This window comes from Chrysemys picta, chromosome 2, assembly GCF_011386835.1.
Source record: "Chrysemys picta bellii isolate R12L10 chromosome 2, ASM1138683v2, whole genome shotgun sequence".
NCBI lineage: Eukaryota > Metazoa > Chordata > Testudines > Emydidae > Chrysemys > Chrysemys picta.
In genome coordinates this window covers 6,291,517-6,316,203 of record NC_088792.1, presented here as the reverse complement: position 1 = coordinate 6,316,203, position 24,687 = coordinate 6,291,517, and the positions used below count along the sequence as shown (strand labels likewise).

General features: G+C 41.6%; 1 protein-coding gene across 10 annotated transcripts in view; it reads right to left on the bottom strand.

Moving 5' to 3' along the window:
* The window catches only part of SETD2 (SET domain containing 2, histone lysine methyltransferase), a 143,915-nt gene that overhangs the window by 91,562 nt on the left and 27,666 nt on the right, over window positions 1–24,687 (bottom strand). For 9 of the 10 annotated variants that reach the window (XR_010598164.1, XR_010598166.1, XR_010598165.1 and 6 more), the window contains exons 2-8: window positions 21,857–21,896; window positions 13,677–18,142; window positions 11,822–11,953; window positions 10,103–10,231; window positions 4,615–4,738; window positions 3,642–3,719; window positions 3,228–3,325 (exon numbers count right to left, since the gene is read on the bottom strand). Coding sequence is in view for 6 of the 10 variants with exons in the window: in XM_065582561.1 (XP_065438633.1) it covers window positions 3,228–3,325; window positions 3,642–3,719; window positions 4,615–4,738; window positions 10,103–10,231; window positions 11,822–11,953; window positions 13,677–18,142; window positions 21,857–21,896 (5,067 nt within the window). In the remaining 4 variants the exon portion in view is untranslated. The remainder of the gene's footprint in view (window positions 1–3,227; window positions 3,326–3,641; window positions 3,720–4,614; window positions 4,739–10,102; window positions 10,232–11,821; window positions 11,954–13,676; window positions 18,143–21,856; window positions 21,897–24,687) is intronic. The other variant, XM_065582562.1, reaches the window with a different exon arrangement.

The following is a 24,687-nucleotide window of genomic DNA, read 5'->3' as shown; positions in this document are numbered from 1 at the left end:
TTTCTTCCTTCTATTAAGCTATTATTTCAAATGGCTACTGAAGAGCTATTAGAAAATTTTGAACAAACATTCTTAAGACAATTTTGTTTGTCATGTGATTCTTTGTATTTTTTTCTCCATTTTGTTCTAAAAAATTAAGAGCTGCTACATCGAACATATAAACCAAATGGTTTCTAAACAGAATGTTACACACCGTTTCCCTCCTGCACAAGAAAGCAGTCTATACGGTTATAAACCACTGTACATGGCAGGTCCTTTCAGTTATGGCTGATACAATCTCTCCCAAACTCAAACAAACCTCTTCAATTTCTTTATGGTTAGCATATTCCCATATCTCCTTAACAAGAAATTGGGCAAACACTTATGGAAACTCAACTCCAGGCTGCGTCAAAATCTAACAGACAGAAAGCAAGAGTTCGTTCATTTTCCTGGCTGTTTTTAGCGAACTATAGTGCTTCTGTTTTTCTACCTGCTTCTCAGGGCCGGTCTTTGTTTTACTCCTTTGTACACTGCTTAGCACAACTGGAGTCTGATCCCTGACTAAGCAGTGCCTGGAAGCCGCAATATAAACAACAGCTTTATCATTATGGCTGAGACACTACACAGTTAAGGTTGTCATGGCAGAACAATTCTAAAACCCACGTTGCAAAATAACTCTCTCAATAAGTTACTCTGAAGAGGAAAGTCTCATGCTTGGGCTCACCAAAAGGGGGCAGGAGAAAAAAGCTTTCTTCAGCAATTCACACGTTCAGACTCTTGGTATTTAGAGAACTCAAAAATGACCAATTTAAAACTTCAAATTGCATGTAACGGTGACAATTTGAGGGGCTGTCTGGGTCCCCAGTCTGATTTTGTGAAAGCCATGTTGTATTTCAGCTTCTATTTTGAGTGTAAACTTGTTTATGTCCTTCACCATAGACTGTAACAGTCATGTTGAATTGCATCATCACTCATGTTATGGAGCCTGGTGCCTGAATATGAGGCACATCAAGGGGCTACCACCTTTGAATAACACTCCCCTATTAGAACAATGGGTTTTCTAAAAAGGAGGACCTAAGGGAAGCTGGTTGAGGGGGTGGGGGGGAGAATAGGAGGGGCAGGCGGGCTGGGAATTTAGCCACATGATTAGGGCTTTGAAGCCAGCCAGTGAATCACTTGACAGAGGAGACAAACTTTAGTTAAGGGCAAGGTCTGCCCCAGATCCTCTCTCCCACTGGGGAACATCACCAGGAAGCAGAAGGCCTGCACGAGGAAGAGCCCCACCTCACACACACTGGGCCTAAGGACACACAGAAGGGGTGAGCATAGTCTCAGAGGAGTGGGGAAGTGTATTGCCATTTGTACATAAATCTGTAAACCTCCTGTGCTGTCTCTAAGTGAAGCATATATATGTTTAAAAGGTTCCTTTGCAAAGCCTCAGTATTCCTTACTTTATCTGCCACATGTCCCTGAAGAGTTAAACTACACATCAGAGTACCCATGAGGGTGGCCTATGGCGATAGCATACATAGACCTCTGAGAAGATCTGAGGGGTTCATCCGTGGTCTTGGGGCCTAGGGCAGCAGGACTGCGGGATCCACTGTACCACAGAAGGGTGCTAGACAGGGAGTCTGCACCTTGGGAGTGAGACAGAGACCACAGCTACAAATAGTGTCTGGATACTACCCAGACCCAGTGGGCTTGTGGGCATGTGAGATCCAGGTTGGGTATAGGACAGCAGAATGGTGACTGTCCATTGCGAGGACTCAACCCAGGCTGTAACTATTTGTCCGGAATAAAAACTAATACTTTTGAATAGTTAGAAATAATTTGCATATGAAATAAGGTTATGGAGTTTAGAATGAGCAGTAAATTTGTTTCCTTAACTTCAGGAACACTTCCCTATGTGCAATATTCTACACGCTCATCGATGCAATACACCCAGCTGCAAGTGACTGCAGAAGGTTGAGGAGATATTTGTTACATGTCAAAGTAAGTTCATGTGTCTTCATAATAGTTTGCATACTTCATACAAATGCTTAACATTTTCCTGCCACAGTAACTCTCCTATATTTTCATTTGGGACACCAGTTTATAAAATTAAGTTAGTGGTACATTAAACAAATACTAATTCAGATGTACAGATGCATCGTGGGAGTTGCAGTATGTTAGATCAAAAGTAGAAAGCAGTAGGAATGCTTGAAGACTGACTCTCCCCGTAGGTGGACAGGCTCATATGGTCTGGTTTCAGAAGTTTGGCAAGGTTTGAGCTTGGTTATTACTTGGAATGGGTGACCACGTGAGAATAATTGACATTTTGGAACAGGTGATTTTTTTTTTTTTAGACAATTATTTCCAGCCCTCAAATTCTAAATATACAGTACCTTCTGATATGGAATGGTGTCTGTAGGAGTGGACTATTCATTAAACAAATGGCAAGATGTTTTAAAACGGTATTAGTAGGAATTTTCATTGAGTATAAATTTCTCTACAATTCAATTCTGTTTAAGTTAGAGAGTGCCTCATTCATCTGTCTGACACGACACAGCAGAATGCAGAGACATCACAGTATGAAGCAGGGAGAAAAAAGCATCTCGCTGTAAACCTAGGGTGAGAACTGGAATAGTACATCTAGCTTTCCAAGTTAGAGGACTTTCAGATAAAAGTACCTACGATAAAGTAACCGCTCTACAAGGAAAGACAGAATTAAATAGATATGCTGTACCTTGTCTAAGCCTCGGGGGGGTGTGTGTGGGGGGGGGGGAAAGAGAGAGTGTAAGGGGAGGAGGAACATGGTATTTGTCTACAAATATTTGCAAAGCTGTAAAATACTAAGGGTGCAGGAGTGGAAAACAGGAATTATGTAAAACAGGGATGCAGCTAGGACAGTTAGCAAGGGGATGAAATTAGAAAAGAGTATATAAAATCATTATCTGGAGAACTCCCATATTATGGACAGTAGGACAGTCTCCAAAGGGAAATGGGGGAAGCCCCCAGACTTGGGATATTTAAAGGCAGATTGAAAGAAATACCATAAAATCTACAGAAATAAACCTACATTAGATGGGACATTGACTAGATTATCCTATTATCTTTTTCATCCCTAACCTCCAATTTGATTTCCACTGTTCACATTCATTTGGATGTCTTTTCACTGGTCAGTTTTGCAGCACAATTTTTTAATTGTATGTGCACTCAGGGGAGACCCACTCGTAACACTGAAGCAGACAAACAGAGAAAATACCTACCCATATCTCTGGAACTGGTAGTCGAATGTTAGCTCTGAGCCTGATGGAACTAGTTTGGTGGTGAAAAAGCCAACCCTTAGCTGTCCATTCACAGTCCACTACAGCAGGAAAAAATAGATGACAATATTGATTATTACAATATCCAGGCTTGACCCCCAGTTTCTGTATTAAATTAAGGAACTCTGGCAAGTGACATTGCTAACCCTCCAAGAGGCAGAAAACATCTCTGAAGGATCTTAAAATCCCAAATTGAAGTGTCTGCATTAGCCAGTTTCCAAGGTATATATTTACTTTTGAATAGCAGTGATTGAATGATAGAGAGGCAAAGGTCAATGGCAAATGAATTTTCTACTATGTTAAAACTCAGAAACAAAACTGAAAACAAAGCAGCAGAAGGTTTTCTTTGAAGCTCACCTTTTGTGTCTCACAGTTTGGTTCACAGCTGTGGTTCATGAAACGGGAGCAGTTTCCTTTCTGGGTTGCATCTATTATCTGAAAGTGAAAAGTAATTATAGCAAAAAGCACTCTCTTCCTCTCCTCTGTGCTATGGTAGAAGCAAAAGTCAGCATGTGTATGTAGCAAGGTGAAGGTGAAAACGTCAATAAGAATTTTAATAATTTTTTCCTGTTTCATGCATCAGCCTTAATAGCTTTGGAGAAAAAAGGTTTCGTAATAAAAATTGTGCATCAGAAAACAAGACACTATTATTTGTTTTACATTGTTATCCATAGTATTAAGAGAGTATGCATTGTATTTCTCCTTGGTTCTGTAGTTATTATATTCTAAATCTTAACAATTATTTCCCACCCATGCAGACCCCAACAATGTTCACACCAGGAGATCTGAAATGTTTTTGTCACATAGATCATGTTTTAATACAAAGATGGTCTCATGGACCACGTTGCACACCCACTCACAAATGGGCACACTATTTTACTGCACCCTCTCCCCCCAAATTCATGACCACATAACAACCCCATGGCCAACTACAGAAATTGCTTATGTGGAAAAGGAAAATATTTAAATGTATTTTTACAGACATGGTCCCCTCAGAGCCTTAGGGCCCATGAATCTTGCTTAGGCTTGTAACTATTCCAGATCCATGCAGTTAGGGATTTAACTCCAAGAGCAGCGATTTACAAAAGACAACTAATGAAGAACTACTGATATATCAATAGCTTAAATTAGCTATAAGTAGCCAGTAACACTGTTTGGTATAGCTCCTGTCAGGTAAAAGGGCTTAAATGAAAAACAGGAAATTTGGGACTTTGAGGAAAAAAAACTGCTATTTCTGCATGGCACATTCAAGTAAAATTGTATTTACCTAGAGCTGTACACACACACACACACACACCCCTCCTACAAATGCGTATACACTGCCACTCACCTCATCATTTTTCAGTGCCATGAAGTAGTAGTGAATATTCTTGCTTCGGGCATACTCTTTCACTCGGGCTTTGAACTCTTTGTGATCCAGCACTTCTCCACAATATTCCAGCACAAATGTGTTACTGCAAGACCCCAGGAGGAAAAGCATCATTATCTGCTTACGAGCAAACCAAGTTAAATACCAAGGATGAAACCTATTGTTGAGACAAACTCACAGAATTGGCCGTTAGAGCTGTCAATATGGCTTAGATTTTTGTATTGAAACAAACAGATTTAAGTGCATTATACCTGGGACAACTAGGATTTTTTTAAACTAACATTATCACAGTTATTTACAAAGCAACATGAAAGGCACTTCAGAGAAGAATACAAGTTCCTTGCTAAGTAGAGTCTATCATATAAACGCATTCCATTTTACTGAGGAAGTTCTCTGATATGAAGAATATAAGGAGTTTCAGCAGAATGTGCATGGTCAGATTTGGAAAAAAAAAAAAACATGAAAAACTGTGATGGCCTCATTTTGTACCTCACTGACCTTGTGGGCAGGGATGAAGAGGGGACTAAGTATCCTTTGTATTTTTAGGAAAAGATGAACCCAAAATGAAGAGACTTATTAGGTCATCTGCTCCCTCTCCCTCAGAGCAGTCACAGGATCGTGCCATAGAGTACATTAAATGGCAAAAAAACTTCATTAGCACAGCGTTATGATTGCTTGGTGATAGCTTGAGCCTTTCCAGAACATTGAATTCTGCTAATCAAGACATACAGAGTTAAGGTAAATGCCCATGCAACCATAACTCTGCCCCATTGGAGCTGGTGATAGCTACTGGGAATTATCTGCATTCCCTCAAGTTGTATTCACTGTATTAGGTGTAGCTGTACTGAATGGTGGAGGAAAAATTTGGAGCCGCTTGAAAGAGCTGTGATTGTGATCTGTGGAGATCTGTACTGAGCCCCCCCTTCCCGCCATGTGTGGTATCAAAGGAAAGAGATACATAAATACCTTGAGGTTCCAGTCTGCATCATTTCAATACAGAATTGTAAATGTGTCAGTTGCAGGGCACTGGGGACGTCTTGCCATGGGTATTGTCAGTAGCGAGGTAGAATATGAGAGCAGTCTGTGGATTTAATGATGGGTAGGTAGAAGAAAGTATAGGCTTAGGTGGCATTCTGTGTGCAAGAGTTGTAAAAGGGTATGAAGTGGTTGTGAAATTTCACAAAGTGTGGTATTCTGACAGGGGGAATAGGTGGTGTTTGAGCATAGAGCAGGCAGCCTGTCCGGTACAGTGAAAAGGCTGAGTAGGGTGGGTGTGTGTGTGTGTGTGTGTGTGTGTGTGTGTGTGTGTGTGTGTGTGTGTGTGTGTGTGTGTGTGTGTGTGTGTGTGTGTGTGTGTGTGTGTGTGTGTGTGTGTGTGTGTGTGTGTGTGTGTGTGTGTGTGTGTGTGTGTGTGTGTTAGGGTTGTTGTTGCTCAAAGAGGACAGTTACAATTGTGTGAGCGTTGTATTTCCTGATTTTTCTGAACTCAATGTTCTGGAAAGGCATAAGCTATCACCAGGCAATCTTAACTTTGCATTAAAAGTTTTTTCCCCATTTAATTTCCTGGCTTTGTGGACCAAAAAGAGAAATGTTTTTGGTGGGAGTTAGTGGTCATGTAAGCAGTTATAGTTCTCACCAAGGTTTGCAGCGGATATGCTACTATGGCTAGGTAATAATCAAAAGACCTAGATTTTATACCAGCCTTTTTTACCAGTAAATCTCAAAGAGATGTAGATCGTTACCTCCATTTTACAGATGGGAAACGGAGTGCAGAGAGGCAAAGTGACATGCCCCAGGTCACCCAGCAGGCCAGTGGCACACCTAGGAATAGTCTCAGTCCAGAGGTCTTGCCACTAGACCACACAATTCCACAATGACCCTCCCCCATCCTCTACCTTTTGTTGTAGTAGAATGGGGATAATGGCCGTGCTTTGAAATGTTTGCAGCGTGCGGCTGCTGACGGGGCCTGTAAGAGAAATCTCATCCATGGTCTATGTCCCGAAACCTTGACAGTTTTATTACACGATTGTTACTGTAACTTTAAGCGTGAGAGAAGAATGGTGCCTCTCTCTCCTCTACCTCCTGCCCCATCATTCCCCACAACATGTAGCCCTCCCAACATTTCCAGCTATCCCTTCCCATCCCACTGAGCCATTAGCTGGCTCTGTAGAAGCCATTAATGTGTAACAAGTTGTTCTTTGCTGTCTCCTGTCCTATGCTGCTGCATATATGTATCAGAGGCAGCAGCTTACTGGAGGGCCACAAGCTATCTTGGTTATGTAGCCCGAGCTGCACACTCAGCTGGGTCCCTCACTCGCACTGCCCACCTCCAGCCTAGGACTCCTGCTGCTTCAGCCAGGCTCCCTCAGCCATGCCCCAGGTCCACCCCTCCTCCACACATTCTAGTGAGATATTCATTTCCTGGATTTCAGATATTTAAATTTGCATTACCTTCACCACTCCCACTACTCCAGATCCCAGCACACATGGAGGGGCAGGGAGATGGGTTCAGACAGCCCAAGTGGTGAAGCATGCTAGGAACCCAACAGAAGTTCTTTGCTAGTTTTTAACAAGAGGACACATTTGGTCTTGTAGCAGCTAGAAATATTGCTGTCCTGTCAATTATATGAGCTTTTGCATGAGGAAGACGGAGGGAGAGTTTTAATGTGAAGCAGTCCTTCACAAATGAAGCACAATAGTGCTTAAAATGTAGTGAAAGCTGAGCAGCATATTTAAAGCAATATGTTTAACTGACGACCTCTGTACTGAAAGTCCACGTGAAAGGTAAATAACCAGTCTTTCAAAGCTATGGTTATCTTATGTATTGATTATTGAGAGTAGTCACAATCTACTCCTCTCACTTGTACAAAGCTTTGATAAGGATGAGCTTCAGAGGTGTGACAGTGGCTAGCAAATCAGTTGTGAGGTTGCAGTGTGATATAGTATCAAAAATCATTTTGATTGATTCTGGCCTGGTATGCAAAGGCATCACAGTTTAGCCCCCACAGCTGTCCCAGAGGTGAGTCTCTATACATCTTTGGGAATAGTGCATTTGGTCCTGGGCTCCTTCATATCAGAGAATGGATGTGAATTGGGGAGGAGCAGCAAAATATTGAGGAGACAGGACTGACTTAGGAGGGAAAATGTAAAGAAGATCTGTATAGTTTGGCAAGGTAATGCTGAAGGTGGAAGGGGCATAAACCCAGGAGCTGGGTTGGCCCAGCCTGGTTTGCAGTGTTTTCAGAGCAGGCGCTCTTTTAGCTCAGTGCTGTTGTTTTTCTCCTCACTATGCTCCCATGCCCTGATGGTAGCACCGCTGCCCCATCCTAGAGACAATGGTGCTGAGTTCAGAGTTGCGCTGAAGCATAAAAGCCCAACAGAAAGTGCAGTCAGGACTGTAAAAGGGAAAAGAGCCAGCTGGAGCGATAGAGCGTCCGCCTGAAAACTGTTGCTACCAACTTCCCAGGGGGCTGAGTTCTGCCTCATTGCGCCCACCCCAGGACAGAGCCAGGGAAAAACCCAGCTACTTCATAAGAGAATCATGGGATGGGGTCTAGGTGATCTCAGTTGTGGAATACAGGAGTTGGGGCTTTCTGAGGTACCAGGGGCCTGGTTTATTGGATAAATGGGTCAGGGGAGATGGAATAGAGGCGCCTGACTTATGAACACAGTATCTTAGAAGAGATGGGTAACAGACCCACTAAAAACTCCAAGACACCAGAAGATTGTTGCATAGCAAAATACAGGACACAGTCATCTAAAACTTCCCATAGTCGCATGCACTTGAGACAAAACAGACTTACTGGCTCCCTTTCACGGCCTAATGCAATTGCCAATGCACAACATTGGCTCTTCAGACAACCAAGTGTGCAACTACAAAAGGTTTTGTGGGAGAAAATCTAACTACCACATTCTATAGAGAAACACTTGAATTTTCTCTTTGGATTCTGAAAGGCTATGAAATATATTTAGGGGGGGGAATGATGCTGTCTAAACCAAATAAGCAGTCAGGAAAATGTATCCAAGTATTTAAGCATAGAATTTACCTTTAAGGCCATCACAACTTAGCCTCTCCCTACTTATCCACTTTTGTCTCTAATGAAGTCTCCCCCTGCCTCCTTCACAGACCATTTTGTCTGCTTCCCCCATAAGCACCCTTGCAACTTCTTCCAAACTGCCTCTTTTGCCTGGAATACCTGCCTAAATTAGTCTATGCAGACACGATCCTGTCCTCACTTCAGTGCCCCCCACAACTCCTGTCTACTCTGCTCAGGGGAAACAGCCAACTCCTAAGTCGGTAAAGGGCCAGTAGGGACGCCTCAGATATATTTTAAGAAAGTTTAACTGACCTGAAACCACCTAGCTGTGCACATTTCACTTATATAAAAGCATATTCCTCCCATTACTCTTCTCCTTGTCTTTCTTCTGAGTATCATACTTTGTTACACCCAGTTGTTATGCCTGTGAATGCAAGCTCTTCAGGGCAGGGTCTGTAACTCTGTACAGCATCTAATACAATGTGGCTCCAATACTAATCGGGGGTCTCTTGGCACTATTATAAGAGATGTGTATTACAATCATGCCTGTAGGCCCTGATAAGGACTGGAGCCCTTTTGCACTAGGCACTGTACAAACACATGAATCCATGGCCCTTGCCCCACAGAGCTTTCAAACTTAGAGAAGTAACACAGTGTGTGTGAAGGGGGGGGAGGAGGGAGAGGGATATAGTCAAATATATGTAGGTTTACAACAAATGAGTACCAGCAGTATCCCCATCTGCCATCATTAAATGGCTGATTTCTCAAAAGCATTACAGCAGAGCTGGGTGTGGAGGGGAGATATGAAGGATATAATATGACTACAGCCTTACAGATCAGTTCAGTGAGAGAAGTCAAAGATGTCTCCCATGTAATTGGCCTCAGCCACAAGGATGGTGGTGTAGTCACAGTCAGAAAATTAAGGGGAACAGAGAGGATTTCAGTGGACAGATCAGGAGTTCAGTTTTGGGCACCTTAAATTTAAATGTCAAACAGGTTGTGATGTGGGATTAACTAGAGGGAGACAAGTTAAGCGTGGAAAATCAGACCCATGAATCATCAGTGTAAAAATGGTAGTTAAAAGCATGTGAGCAGATGGGATTACCCAGAAATAGGCTTAGAAGGGAAAGAGAGGAGAGGACCAAGAGCCAATTTCTGTGGGGACCCACACACACACACACACGGAGGGGGAGGACGAAGAACCAACAAAGGTAGCCAAAGTAGTGATCAGAGGGGAGGAGAGATAGTAGGAAACAGAGTCACAAAAAGAGAGCACAAGATTTCAAGGCGTATGTGACAAACAGTAGTAGAAACAGAGGCCAAGGAGGACAAGAATGGAGTACTGGCTATAGCATCTAGCTATTTGTTGAGAAATAACTCAGTTAAAGGTCATATGAAGAGGAAAGCCTTACGATGGGAGATCTTTGGCAGCTCTCAGTCCCCAGCCTTTTTTCTCAGTTAGGATCACTTCAACATCTGCATGCTGTTTCCTCTGGAACCGCCTGTTGGAACAGTAGTCCCCATTCGGGCACCTGGAAGAACTAAGTAGAGGAAACAGAACAATCAACTCCCAGTGGGTTGGCAGCGACAACAGAAGCAGCTTGGGAAATAGCTGGGAAAATCGACATGAACCAATAAATAATAAATTCAGTGCAAAACCCACAAACATATTTCACTATAAAGAAGTATAACCACCTGACAACCAATGTTCAATTTTGAACGATTTATATTTAGACTAAGATTTTTTTAGATCAGCAGTGTTACTGTGATTAACCCAACATACTGGCATCTGCTCTGTATATTTTATGGCTTCTTCCTAAGAGACTACTGCCCCCTTTCCTGCCTCTAGAGCGGAGGTGGGCAAACTATGGCCCGCGTGACCCTCCTGCCTGGCCCCTGAGCTGCCTTCCCCACAGCCTCAGCTCACTGTGCCACCAGCGCAATACTCTGCGTGGTGGGGCTGTGAGCTCCTGGGGCAGCGCAGCTGCAGATCCCGGCCTGACCTGGTGCTCTGTGCTGCGCGTTGGCGTGGCTGGCTCCAGCCAGGCGGCGCGGCCGTAGTACCGCCAGCCACCGGTGCTCCAGGCAGTGTGGTAAGGGGCAGGGAGCAGATGGGGTTGGATAGAGGGCAGGGGAGTTCGGGGTGGTGGTCGGGGACAGGGGTGGTCAGAGGGTGGGAAATGGGGTTGAATGGGGACAGGGGTCCGGGCGGGGGGGTGGGGGGGGCAGTCAGGGGACAAGGAGCAGGGGGGTGGTCAGATAGGGGGCAGTCAGGGGCAGAGGTTCTGGGGGCAGTCAGAGGACAGGGAGCGGGGCGGGGGGGTGGATGGGGCAGGAGTCCGGGGGCAGGGGGACGTCAAGGGGTGAGGGGGGAAGAGATCGGATAGGGGGCAGGGCCGGGCCATGCCTGGCTGTTGGGGGAGGCACAGCCTCCCCTAACTGGCCCTCCATACAATTTCCCAAACCCGATGTAGCCCTTAGGCCAAAAAGTTTGCCTGCCCCTGCTCTAGAGCTTGGACTGATCAGAGATCCAGGGTCTTAGATACCAAAGGGTCCATATCACTCATCCCTCTTCTCCCATCTTACTTGGTAACAATCATTATGTCTCCACCTATCAGGAAGCAAATCTGATTGCCAGTCAGCTGTCAATGCAGCTCCTTTTGCCCAGTTCTTTGCCTCCTGCCAACTGAAAACACGGAGCAGCAGTTGTCTCAGCCCTGCTGCCGCTTTCTTCCGAGCAAGAGGACTCAAGAGAAAGGGGAAGGAAAGGGCCCGATAAGAGCCTAGTGAGAGAGGAGAGGTAGGCAACAGAGGAAAAAACTGAAAAACAAGGCAGCGGCCTGGAAAGCTACACCTCCCCCATTCCGGTCTCCCTCAAGCCTCGGCTGCAGTGCATTGAGCCTCCTGGGCAGACACGTCAGTGCTTGTGTGATAGGCTCAGAGATGAACATGAAACTACTACACTGATTCACAAGCCCTAAGTTAGGATTTAGATTCTGATCTCCAAAAGGGAAAGGCCAACGTATGAATATATGTCACTGCAAACGACAACACAAAGACAACTTGGTGTCTTCTGATACTCAATGCCAGGGAAAGAGCTCAGCTTGGACATCTCACCAAACAGTCCTTACCATTCTATCATGAGCAGGCGATTGAGACAATCTTCACCACAGGCTACCTCCCCTTGAGCTCTCTCTTCTTTCGAAAGAGGCGGACATTCACACTGCATTCGCTTGATATCACGATGGGATTTGTTCTTCTTCCTGGGGGGAGGTTAAGGCAGCATTAGAACATACCCATAAAGACAAAAATCACTATCTAAAATTAACTCAATCTATCATTTGCTACTGGACGAAAATTGATTTACTGTTTAGAAATCACTGTTCAACTATTCAGCTTACATCAACACGATGTAAGAGCAGTCAGGAGCATTACTTTTTGGTACATTCATGACCAGATGCGATATTCAGAAAAGACTGCCAAGACGTTAATGCAATTTATGTATTCCTCACCTCTTTTTCATGCACACAATCCTATTTTAATTTCATTGCAGCTACACACTGAGTAATGGTAAAACTCTAGCTTAGTTCTTTCAGTGCAGTTTGGTAAGAATATAATTTTCAAAGGAATAAATCTTAAAATCTTTATAGAAATTAGCCAGAGCTAGGCTGGCACAAATGATAGGCAGAGAACATTCTAAGTCGCCACAATTTATGGAGAAGAGATGTGTGGGGAAGTCTTCAGAAAGACTGTACCTGTATTTCAGGGGCAAAACAGGCTTTCTGCCCCAGGTTCGTGCTGTCCTTCAGCAGCCTAGAGAACCAGAGAGCAGGACTGGGAATCAAATTTGTGTTTCTTGCATCATAGTGCAAGATACACAGCTTGTAGGGCACTAATCGTAAATAGTTTCATAAATGGGACCAATTTTTTGGGGGGGAGGGGGGGGGGTCTTGAAAAGGATAAGGTGTGGACAGAACTTGGCTGAGGTATTCAAACCTATGAAGAGAATGATAAAGTCCTACTTATTACCTCGTCCAATCGTATGAGAACAAGGAATCACTTGAAGAAAATAAGGACCATTAAATTTAAAAGATATTAAGTATTATTTTGCAGATCATACAGTAAACCTGCTGAGTTACATACCACAGCTAGATTTGTTGCCTGGGGTCACAGGCATATGGATATGTCAAGCCCTGAAGAGAAGTTGCTACACCTCTACCTCGATATAATGCTGTCCTCAGGAGCCAAAAAAATCTTATCACGTTATAGGTGAAACCGCGTTATATCGAACTTGCTTTGATCCAGAGTGTGCAGCCTCCCCCGCCCCCCGGAGCACTGCTTTATTGCATTATATCCGAATTCATGTTATATTGTGTCGCGTTATAGCGGGGTAGAGGTGTATATGCTCCAGGCTCCTGTACACTCACATGAAGTTCAGATGAACGGTATAACAAAAATCGAGGCAAAAAAATGAAAACCATTCTTACAAACTGCCACGGGTACACGGATATGTATGACAATAGTAAGTGCTAACTGGCATGGACTTGAGCAGCCTCAAATGCACCCATGATTTTCAATCTTCAGCTTCTCAGGCTACTCAACAGCAAAGACAACCAATTTTATTTTTTTAGCACTGCATGTGAAAATTAAACCAGCATAGCCAATTAATATTAGCAGGAGCTAAATTCCTCCGAGGACTGTCACCCCTCCATTTGGCTACATTTTGCTCTTAGATGTTTCTATGGACTGCCAGCGAATCTAGGATTAAGCTGATAACCTTACCCTTCTCTCTCCACACCCCTCATGGCTAATCCTTCCTCTTCTCTATGAAAAGCTTTCTTAGGTGGTGGGAAATGTGATATTCCCTCTCTTTCATCACTCTGCTACTGTTCGGAGAAGATTGTTGTATCTTTCTAAATGCCCTATCAAACGATCAACTGAAATGTAAACTACTAGAAGCAAACAAGGTGAAAATCCGTTAGTTACCTTTCTGTTAAATACACATTTTCCTCAATAAGGTCAAAGTAGCAGGGCATTTTTCCTTGCTTGGCACACTCCTTCCAGCGTTGCGGGTCTCTGAACTCTTCCATGATACACAGTGGGCGAATCATTGCTGAACCCTGCGGCAAGGACTCCGACTGGTCCCCCTCTGCATCCGTTTTTACTTTCTTTCTCTCTCTTGGGTCTCCATCGCTCTCAGAGTCACTCTCTAATTCTTGCCTTCTTTTCTTCGGTGGTCCTCGCTCTTTCACATCATTTTTTTCCAAAATCTTTGCCTGCTCTTTTTTCTCATTTACAACTGTTGGCTCCTTTGCTGAATTACTGCTGATCTCATGTGCCTGCACAGAACCCTTTTCTTTATCACTGAGAGAATGAAATTTACTTGACTGGCTAGGAAAGTGAGCTTTGCAATCATCATCCCAATTGTCATCCTGTTCATACTCTTCGTGGTCCTCTGTTAGGGAATCTGGTACCTGCCCTTGTATTCGTTCATAATTAATTCCAGAGGGCCTACTACCAGACCTTGGGTCCCAATAGCCATTGCCTTGCCAGTAATTCTGTGAGCCACTGTATGATCCTGAACCCTGCTGGCAAACGTAACCCGAGTACATTCCATAGCTGCTGTCGGGCTGCTGGTATGTGCTACTGGGTTTCTCTGGTTGAGAGAAGTCCCATCCCAGGCTACCCAAGTCCTCTGTTGAATGAAAACCATCCAATTTGGAGAACTCTCCTGTACCAGATACATTACTGAACCCACTCTTTCCCTGCCTGCTGTCTGGCTTGGAAGAATTTGTCTGGTGCCTAGATTTATTTTCAGCACTTTCAAAGCTCTCAGAAAAACAAAATGGCTGCTCGTCTTGCTGTCTGCCAATTGGTCTAGCTATGGACATCAATTCTTTCAATATTCTTTCATCTGGATTTGGTTTGCCATTAGAATTTGATGTTAGGTCTGTCTGACTTGTACTATCCACTCCATCACTCTGAGGCTGTGACATATCAGGCTGGAGATCTTCAGCTTCCTTTCTATTGAGCTCAGTAGATGTCGCTGGACTCCTGTCCATTCCCCTAGAAGGCGAACACTTGTTCTCAATATGTGGACCATTTTTATTTGCTGTATTCTCTGATCTTTCTTCATAATAAGGTTTGCTGGACTCTGGCCTATCGTCTTCCCAATTATCAGAGTAACGTGTATTACCTTGGCTGCTCCGAGATGAACAAGGACTACTTTCTTCCATACTTAGAGTGGAATTCTTAGGAACCACCACAACTGACTGAAGACGGTTCCTTGGAACACTGTCATCAGAATCAGAATCCTCTGTATCACTCTCTTCACTGTCCTGCTCACTCTCACTTTCTGCCGTATCAGAATAATCATCATTATGAGCAGAAATGAATTCAGAAGTATTGCCACTACTGTCACACGTGGCGGCTTGAGCTACAGTTTCTGTTTCTTCTGCAGTCACAATGACATCACAAGATGGAAACAAAGCCTCTGAAAAAGCAGAAACCACCAGTGACTCATTTTCTTCATCCTTGCCAACTGAGACTTCCAGAGACTGGTCTTTAAAATCATCAGACCTGATTCTTTCAGCGAAGATGGTAGAACTTTCCTCAGCTGGTTTCTCTTTTTCTAGGTGTTCTGCTGGTACTTCTAAATAATATGAATGCTCATTTTTAAATGATGGTTTTCCTTTTTCTAAATCAGGACCAATTTGCTGGGCATCTAATTCAATTATCGTCTCCGTTTCAGAATGTTGGAAGCATTCTTCACTTTCATTCTGCATGGCTCTATCCAATTTGGAAGCAAGGTTTTCCTCTGGTTGTGGTGTAATAATTTCATTGTCTAATTTGATTTCCAGGGAGCATTCTTCTTGGGAAGAATCTCTGCTTAAACTATCTACTGTTAGGCTCAGTTCATGGGAAGGACTAATATCATATAGTTCATCTTCACATGCAGACTTCGTTGAATTTTGATCCTCCATGTTTTCATAATCACATATAATTGTTTGTGGCTCTACATGCATGTCCATTAAAGTTTCTTGAGTAACTTTTATATCAATGGGCTCAACTTCAATTTCAACTTCTGAATGATACAAAGAAGGACTAGTATCATCTGAGATGTAGCAAAAGTCTGAATCTTTGGTTCTGTTACAAGGAGTTGCCAGATCATCCAATTTTTTAACTAACATTTCAGAATGATCTATATTCGTAACAGGAAAAGAAATAACTTCATCTTGCTCTGAAGGAACTGGAGCCTCTGTTTCTTTAAATGAACTGTTGAACTCATTAGACTGTATATGAGAATCATCCAAATCTTGTTCTTTAGATTTATATACACTTTGAAATCCATTAGATGGCAACACATAAAATTTATTACTTTTTATCAGCGGTGATACCTCTGATCTACCTAGACTATCATCAGAAGACATTGCAATATCCTCTGTTTTGGAGACACAGAAAGTTGCCAAGTCATCAGACCTACCCTCTGGGGACCCATTTATATTCAGTTCTATGGGACAATAAGTTCTTAATTGATCACGTTTTACCTTTATTAAATTTTCTGGTTCTTTAATACTGTCATGGCAATCATTTCCTATAAGTTCAGACTTCAAATTAGGAGAACCATCTTTTGACTCATCTAGCTTTTTAAAAGTAGGTGAATCATTTAATTGACTGAATGGAGAAACTGTCTTTTCTCTTTCAAACTTTTTTATAATAGTCATTCTCAACTCATTGCTTTTTAGACAAGGTGTCTCTAAATCTAAAGAATTAGACTGCTGTTTGATTTCTTCAACTGATTCTGTACAACAGAAAGAACTTTTAGACTTATCAGACTTTGGTGCAGAAGTTTTTGTAGGGGTGTACTTATAATGGGAAGAGTTCACATTACTATCAGGTTTAGAATGGGATGACCCCCTTCGATATCCCAGCTCATTAAGGGGAGAACATCTTTTTGATACTTCACTTTCTGAAGTCCTTTTTGATTCTCTATCTGATTTTGAAGACTTTCCTCTCCTCTCTGTTTCAGCATAAGATGACTCTGTTTTGCTGTCCCGGTCTGATTTAGAATAGGAAGAAGTTCTAGAATCCCTGTATGAGGAGGAATGAGATGACGTACGCCTTGAGTCACTAGACTTGGAATGGGTCCTCCTGTACTCATCTTCTGAATCAGAACTCTCTCTTGCCCTATTATCTGTGTAAGAACGTGAATACCTTGTCCTCTCTCTGTAAGGGGAGCTTCTATGATATCTTCGGTCAGATTCATAATAATGAGAGCGTTCTGATCTTGAATAGGATGAGCTGGTTCTAGAACCTCTGTCAGACCTAGAACGAGAATGAGACCTGCTCCGTCTTCTGTCCCTGTCTGACCTAGACCGGGAGGACATATACCTAGAGTCTCTCTCTGGTTTTGGGTGGCTAGAATGTTTTTCATCTCTGTCCGATTTAGATCGCGAGGAAGATTTCACCGAATCTTCACTTTTGAGAGAAGTTGAGCTCTTTTTTGGATCTCTTTCCTTTTCTGTGCTTGTTGATATTTTTAATTCATGTGATCGCTGACTGGAAGAAGTCCTTATAGAATCTTCATCAGATTCAGAACCCAGTAACGTGGCATCAGATTGAGAAAATTTCCTCTTAGAACCCTGCTTTTTGGAACACAGAGAAACACTTCTTGAGCTGTTTGAAATTTCTTCCTCCTTCCCAATATGGGAATCTTCCTGCTGTGAAGTTATTTCCATTTGCTCAGACACATTTTGAGTTACATGTTCTTCGGAACTATTAGATGCAGAATCCTGTTTAATGTCCAGTTCTAAAGTTTCTTTCACTACTGCATTTGATAGCTCCTTTGAAGTTTGGACTTCTGATTCTACAGGTGGTAGCAGAAGTGGTGCTGCTGTCACGGATACTGCTACGGGTGGTTGGGGAAAAGCTACTGCTGTTAGCACTGGTGCTGGTGGAGATGCTGTTTGGGAGAGTGATGGAGGTGGTGTCAATGGCAATTCTGCTGCTGCTGCCGTCATTTCTGCTGGTGCTACAGCTGCTAGCGATGGTGGTGGTGCTACAGCAGCTGGCAGTGGCTTTGCTGTTACACTGAGCAGATGCTTCTTAAAATGGATCTTGCCCAATTCCACCTTAGGTTTTGGTGGTGAAGATTCTTCTGCTGAACCAGAGGTATCCCCAAGGTCCATTTTAATTTTGGGGGCAAAGTCAGTTGGAAGGGGTGTAGCTGGGGAGTTCTGAGTTTCATTTTGTTTTTCATTTCCAAGAGCAGTCAGAAATCTATTCTGCAAGGTTTTCTTTGTTAAACTAAAGCTGAAAGACACCTTCTGTCTTCCTTGTTCCTCAAGGTTAACCTTTGTCTTGGTGCCTTTGGGCAAAAAGCGGCTAGAAGCAACACCTTTGAACACTGGGCCTTTGACAAAACCAGCTTTCTGCACATTTTCAGTCTTGCCCTGCAATAAAAAGATAAGCAGTTAAAGGAATAACTGCACTCTGCATACAGTATCAAACAATAACCCTTTAACTCAAATTTTTAGTGATCATAAAAACAACAGATAAGCTTGGGTGAAGTCAGAGATAGTATGGCCACAATAAATTCCAGAACTGGGTCTCTTCTATACAGAAACAATTATGTAGTAATTTTGAAGTCTGAACAAAATGTCTTTTAGGACCTAGACAGGACCCATTCAAAATGTTAATCCATTTCTCTTAGAAGTAAAGGATTTAATATATTAAACTATTTCCACAGTTGCACAGCTCCCTGTTCTGACTTCAGAAAAACTGAATGGATCACAAACTATACTGGATTGCCAAGATTATGTCCATTTGTTTTCACTTCCTAGAAGACTTTGTACTGTAATGCAGTAATTTTTCAGAACAAGACAGATTGCAAGTGAAATTTCTGACAAACTCACAAAAGTTTGTTTTCTCCAGTGATCTTACATCATTCATAGGTAATTTCTAATGAGTTGGGTGTTAGTGAATGGAATTACTCTAATGTAACTAACTGCCTTCTAGAAGCTCTATTAACAATCAGTCAGTCATTCACACTGTTGTCACCTCCAGGCAGCTGTCTAACTTGTGATTTTGGAGAAAACCCAAATAGGGTGCTAGTATTTTTCCACCAATTCCATTGGTTTTCAGACACATTTCAAGTGTGGGAGGAACTTACTGAATTGTCTGGGAGCTGGTTATCTGAGTGGCTACCTCTTTCTCCTCAGATAAAATTGGAATGCTCTTATGATGGAAGAGAAACAGAACTCAGAGACTGGCAATAAAACTTTATCAGTAAAGAGCCCCTTCCTCTTTGAAATTCACTTTCCTTATCAGTCCATCAGAACCTGAAATCAGCAATGTTCAGTGCATGAACCAAAGTGGGCTTATTTGGTTTTTGGACATCCATTTTTAAACTTCGGGCTTATCTACACACAAAAATTGTATCGCTTTAACTATTCTGATATACGAACAATACAGTCCCCTACTGTGGATAAAGAGGGGCTTATGCCAATATAGCTTATTCCCATAAATCCAAATTAGGTGTCGTACTGGTATAACTAGCTCATTAAAATAATTGCACCCTTAACCGAAATAGTTATAGCAGTACAAAAATTGTATTGACCAGGCCTTAGTTTCATAACTATTCCATGAACACTATTCCATCCTTGGCAACAGCAACTGTTTCTTGCACTCCGTTGTGAATCACTTATGTTCTTTGTTATTGTTTAACTTTTGCAGAACAGGCCTAGTTGCTAAGGAAAGAGGCACTATGGTAAATAATTAAATAGACTTCAGTGGAACTGAAACACCATTGCATTTCACCTACTTGCTATACACAGTAACCAGTTTTCATAAATATAGTATCCTCCATTATATTTTTACAAATAGCAAAATACAGTAGGTCTAAATTAAAGCTGATGACCTGGAACTTCAGACATGACTAGTAATTTTGAGCGCACAACCTGAGACACGTAAAGGGGCTTGATTTTCAGGAAAGGGAGAGCACATGCTAGCTTCTGAAAATCAAGGTCCTTTAAGGTATCTCAAATTTGAGCATCCAAAAATTGAGACCCAACATCACTAGTCACTTCTGAAAATGTAGGCCCACGTGCCTGTTCAACTGTAAGATACAAGATTAGAGCATGCGTGTCTCATCATCATCTTTGGAAAGGATACTCTAATAAAGACATAGAAAATGTTAGCAGATTTGTTTCTCAGGATTTGTATGCAACGTTCCTTTTTTCTTATAGGCGACATGAAAGAATTTTTTTTAAAGATGAACTATAGGCTTACAAGCCAAATTCTCCCCATAAGCATAAAAGGTGAATTCACCCCATAAATAATTTCAAACCACTATTTTCTTCTCTCAGTGCTGCCAAAGTCCCAAACCATCAGCTTCTGTTCTGTGAGAATTCCCAGGAAGTGGAATGCTAACGACATCACAATAATGTACCTACACCAGAGTATGGAATTAGCCTACAAAGGTTCAGGCAAAAAGTGTTTTGAGAGTTTGCTTATTTTTTAAACACTGCATATTGAATAGTTTGCAAAGTTATTTTTAAGTTACTTAATATCCCCATGAAACAAGAAGACATTTTCAAAGTTTTGCCCACAATGTTTGTATTTCATGTTGCACTGTAAGGATGTCTGGACTAACTCCATTTTGTTTCTTGTTATATTTGTATTGGATATCTGGATCCTACCAGAAAAATTAGGGACAATATAAAATAGCAAAATTCTGGATTCTTCTTGGATTGAACCTTCTATGAATTTTATTTAATGAAACAATTTAACAGAGTTAGGGATAGGCCCAAATCAAAATCTCAGATCAAAAACTTCTGAACTTTGGGGGGGGGGGGGGGGGGGGGGGGGGGGGGGGGGGGGAGGTGTTTGGAATCTGAACTCAGACCTGAACCTTGTAGTTTGGGTCTATTTATACATAAAATAAGGTGCTAGACTTGTAAAATAAGAAAAACAACATGTAAACTACATCTTATTCCTCCAGTTTTTAATAGTTTATTTAGTATAAAAGCCTGGAGTTGAGGTGTGGCAGCCACCTCACAAGCTAGCTCTCTCAGATTTTTTTTTTCCTTCAGAAAATACACAAAAAGGTTAAATAATGTGAGCGCCACATTTTTAAAAAGTTACAGAAGGGAACATTACAAATTCTGTGAGCCATAAAGTTAAATTTAATTTAGAAAACACTTAAAACAAAGGGGTCCATCTTGCATTACAGAAAACATTTGTATTTGCAAAATACACAGAGCAGCATTCTGAAGGCAAACATGACAAAACTGATAAAAGATCAGTCTGCCTGGCCTGTGTTGCAGTGCTGATTGACTGCTGGAGGTGTAGAGTGAATTAAGAATGAAGGAATAAGATATTATTTAAATTAATCTGATTTCCTGTTTGCTACAAGAGTAGGAAATGTGGATACTTGTGAGGATATCTAAACCACAACAGTGAAAACCATCTGTGGCTGTAATGCATCAAAAATTATAAATTTGAAATATCCCTCCTGGCCTGGGAATTTATAGAATAGGTTTCAGCTTGAAAAAGATTCCCCTTTCTTACTTACACACACCCACACACACACCCCCTCCCGAAAGAGGAGTTTCTTGACTCTGAAGTCCTCACATAATCTTGAAATTATGGAACACAAGCTTGGTTAGAAAGCAGTCAATATAATTAGATATTCAGAGGTTCAAATCCTTCTTCTATTCTGTTAGCACTGGTATTTGTGAGGATGTTCATAATGAGAGTAAGCAAAGATCTTCAGTACGGGACAAGGGATTTGCTGGCCGCCGCTTCCCGCAGCCCCCATTGGCCTGAAGCAGCGAACCACGGCCAGTGGGAGACGCGATCGGCCAAACCTGCGGACCTGGCAGGTAAACAAACCGGCCCGGCCCGCCAGGGGCTTTCCCTACACAAACGGCGGCCCCAGTTTGAGAACCAATGGACTAGAGGGACCACAGAATAATTTTTTAATCTTGTTACTTTCGATACCTCCGATGCCAATACTGTCTGATCAGGTTTTCTTTATATTTGATGTCTCAATCTTCCTTTTTTTCAGGCACTAATGCAGAACAAACAACTAATGCTTTAACTTCTCCCCACTGTTCTGCTAAAGCATTTCTCAAAAGGTGAACAATTAATTAGGACACACTCACCTCATTTTCTTCTTCTCTATTGCAATCCAGCCGAGAAAGCATGCAAAAGAAAACACAGAAAGAAAGTGTAAATACCTTGCCGAAACAATAGACCTAGTAATAGTCTTTAAATTAAGAAGAAGAAAAAAACGTATGAGCCAGATTCTGTAACCTTTATTCACATTGAGTAGCATTTTACTCTCCAAACAGTCCCACTGCAATGAATGACGCTACTTGCAGAGTAAGGGTGCCACAGTCTTCCTATGAGCACTAACTTTCTTAACATGCAGCAAATCACATATGTCAACTACCTCTGAAAAAGAAGAGGCAACAAATCTTTGTTTTTTAAAAGGTCAGTCATTTCCCCTAGCTTCAATAGTCAAGGACACTGACAGGGTAAAACCCTTGTTAAAACAGAGCTAATTAAGTAGATGCCCTTTTTCTGATGCTTTAAGAATTAATAAACTGCCTGTTTCAATGCGTAAGACCATAGGATAGCATACTGCAGGCTTCCAGTTATGAAATCATGAAAAATAAACTTGAGAAATTTTAGTCATTTTTTTCCTTCCAGTTTTGTCAGACGACTTTTAATAATGCCATGAAAAGATCACAACACCTGTCCTTTTCCAGAGAATTCCCACTCCATCACTATCAAAAATAAAATATTTACAACTTATTTTCTATAGCTTGCTATTATTTTCCAGGGAAACCAAGAGAAACACCCCCATTTTATGTTATGGACTCCAATACTTAAATTCTATACCGCACTTCAATGCTAAGGAGATAGGTACTTTAAACATTCTTGCCTCTCGAGCACTAAATGATTTCAAGTATTAATCTAATTATAACTAACCTTATAGCATTCAGAATTAAGTGCAACACTCATTTCTGACTTAGCTTTCCTTCATTAAGTTCTTCACACATATACTACATACAAAAATAAGTGATTTCTTCTACAAGAAGAAAAAAAGATGAAGATTTCTATTGCTATTTGTTTTTAAATACTTGAGAGATGCTCAAATACTGCACTGATGGGGCCATGTAAGTCCCTTTATGGATAGATATAAAAAGCTCAGATATTTCTGTTACCAGAGGTTATTGTTAAAGTTCAGTTTTATATATAAACTAGCCATTAATCTTCATCAGTCACGTCCTTCCTCGGTCGTTTGTTGTTTAAAAGTTCTCCAAACATTCTGGCCTTTACGGACTCGCACACGTGTCCTTTTATATGTAAATCTTATAAACAAAAGATGATTTCCCAGCTAATTGCAGATTCAGACCAATAATTCACCACTGGTGCAGCTCAACCATTGGCAGAAATGGTGGAAGGGCTCATGCAGAGAGGGCCTGGACTTTTTACCACTGTCTTCCAATCCTGAGGCTTCCTGTGAGGTAACAGTTTTCAGAGCAGAAAGCCAGCTTTCACTTTCTGTACTGAGCATGCAGCAACTCCTACAGATGGAGCGAAGACCTGATTGGACACTTCCCCTCCTAAATAAATGTCACAACATAGTTAGGAACAAGCTAGAGGAAAAAACGATCACCACAAATAATATGCTATTACTTCTCTGAATCATCTGCCTGGGAACGTGCCCAAGATGGATCTGGGGATTGGGATAATGTCACCAACTAAACATTCACAATTTTAGTATTTATTAGTTAATCCTAACCCTTTCCTTCTCCAGATCTATTTTTGGCTCCCAGAAAGCATCGTTCACAAGTTACTTTTACAATATAAATAATAGGCTTTGTTTTTATGAAGAATGGGCTTCACAAAGGATGTAAACGCGATTTAATGGGGTTGTGAAAGACCTGAGTTCTCTATGTTATCTATGTGCAGGAAGCCCGCGCCCCTTAAGAAAAGCATTTTAACATAGATTACAAGGACAAAAGGGACTATTGTGGTCATCTAGTCTGACCTCCTGTATAAATAAGGCCAGAGAATAACCACACACAAAAAAAAAAAAAAAAAAAAAAATACTAGAACAAATCTTTTAGAAAAACATCAAATCTTGATTTAAAAATGGTCAGTGATGGAGAATATACTGTGACTCTTGGTAAACTGTTCCAGTGCTTAATTACTCACTGTTAAAGAGTTAGGCCTTATTTCCAGTCTGAATTTGTTATACCTTTCTCTGTTAGACTGAACAGCCCATTTGTTCCCCATTTAGGTACATATAGAGTGTAATCAAGTCACCCCTTAATCTTTTCTTTGTTAAACTAAAGAGATTGAGCTCCTTGAATCTATCACTATAAGGCATGTTTTCTATTCCTTTAATCATTCTTGTGGCTCTTTACTGAACGCTCTCCAATTTATCAACATCCTTCTTGAGTTAGCTTTTAAAAGTAGGTTTCATTTTCAAGTCCAGACAGTGAAATACAATAACAGAAAACCACCATTCTTGAGTCATGTACTTCACATGTTAAAAAGAAGTGTTTCTGGGGTTGAAAACTCACAATGAGATTAGATATAGCTGACCACCACCATGTGAGCCGTCTATAACACATATTAAACAGAGTGCCTCTTATGGAGCAACACAGTGCTGCCATACAATAAGGACAAGTGGCTGCAGAAACAAATAAGAAGGGTTTCCCCATAAGTCACATACTTAAAAATAAAACCAAAGTAAGCAGCTGTCTATCGAGCACTGGAGTCTCAAAATGTATAATCTGTTTACAGGTAACAAACACTCAGGTTGTTTTTTTTCCTGTTACAGCAATCTTCTACTTGCAGCCAAGAAGAATTATTCAGTGATTTAAGGTCAGCAACGTCATGCAAAGCAAAATTAATCTAAAATAAGAGCAGATACATATAACTTCTATCACCTGTGGATCTCCAAGTGATTATAAAC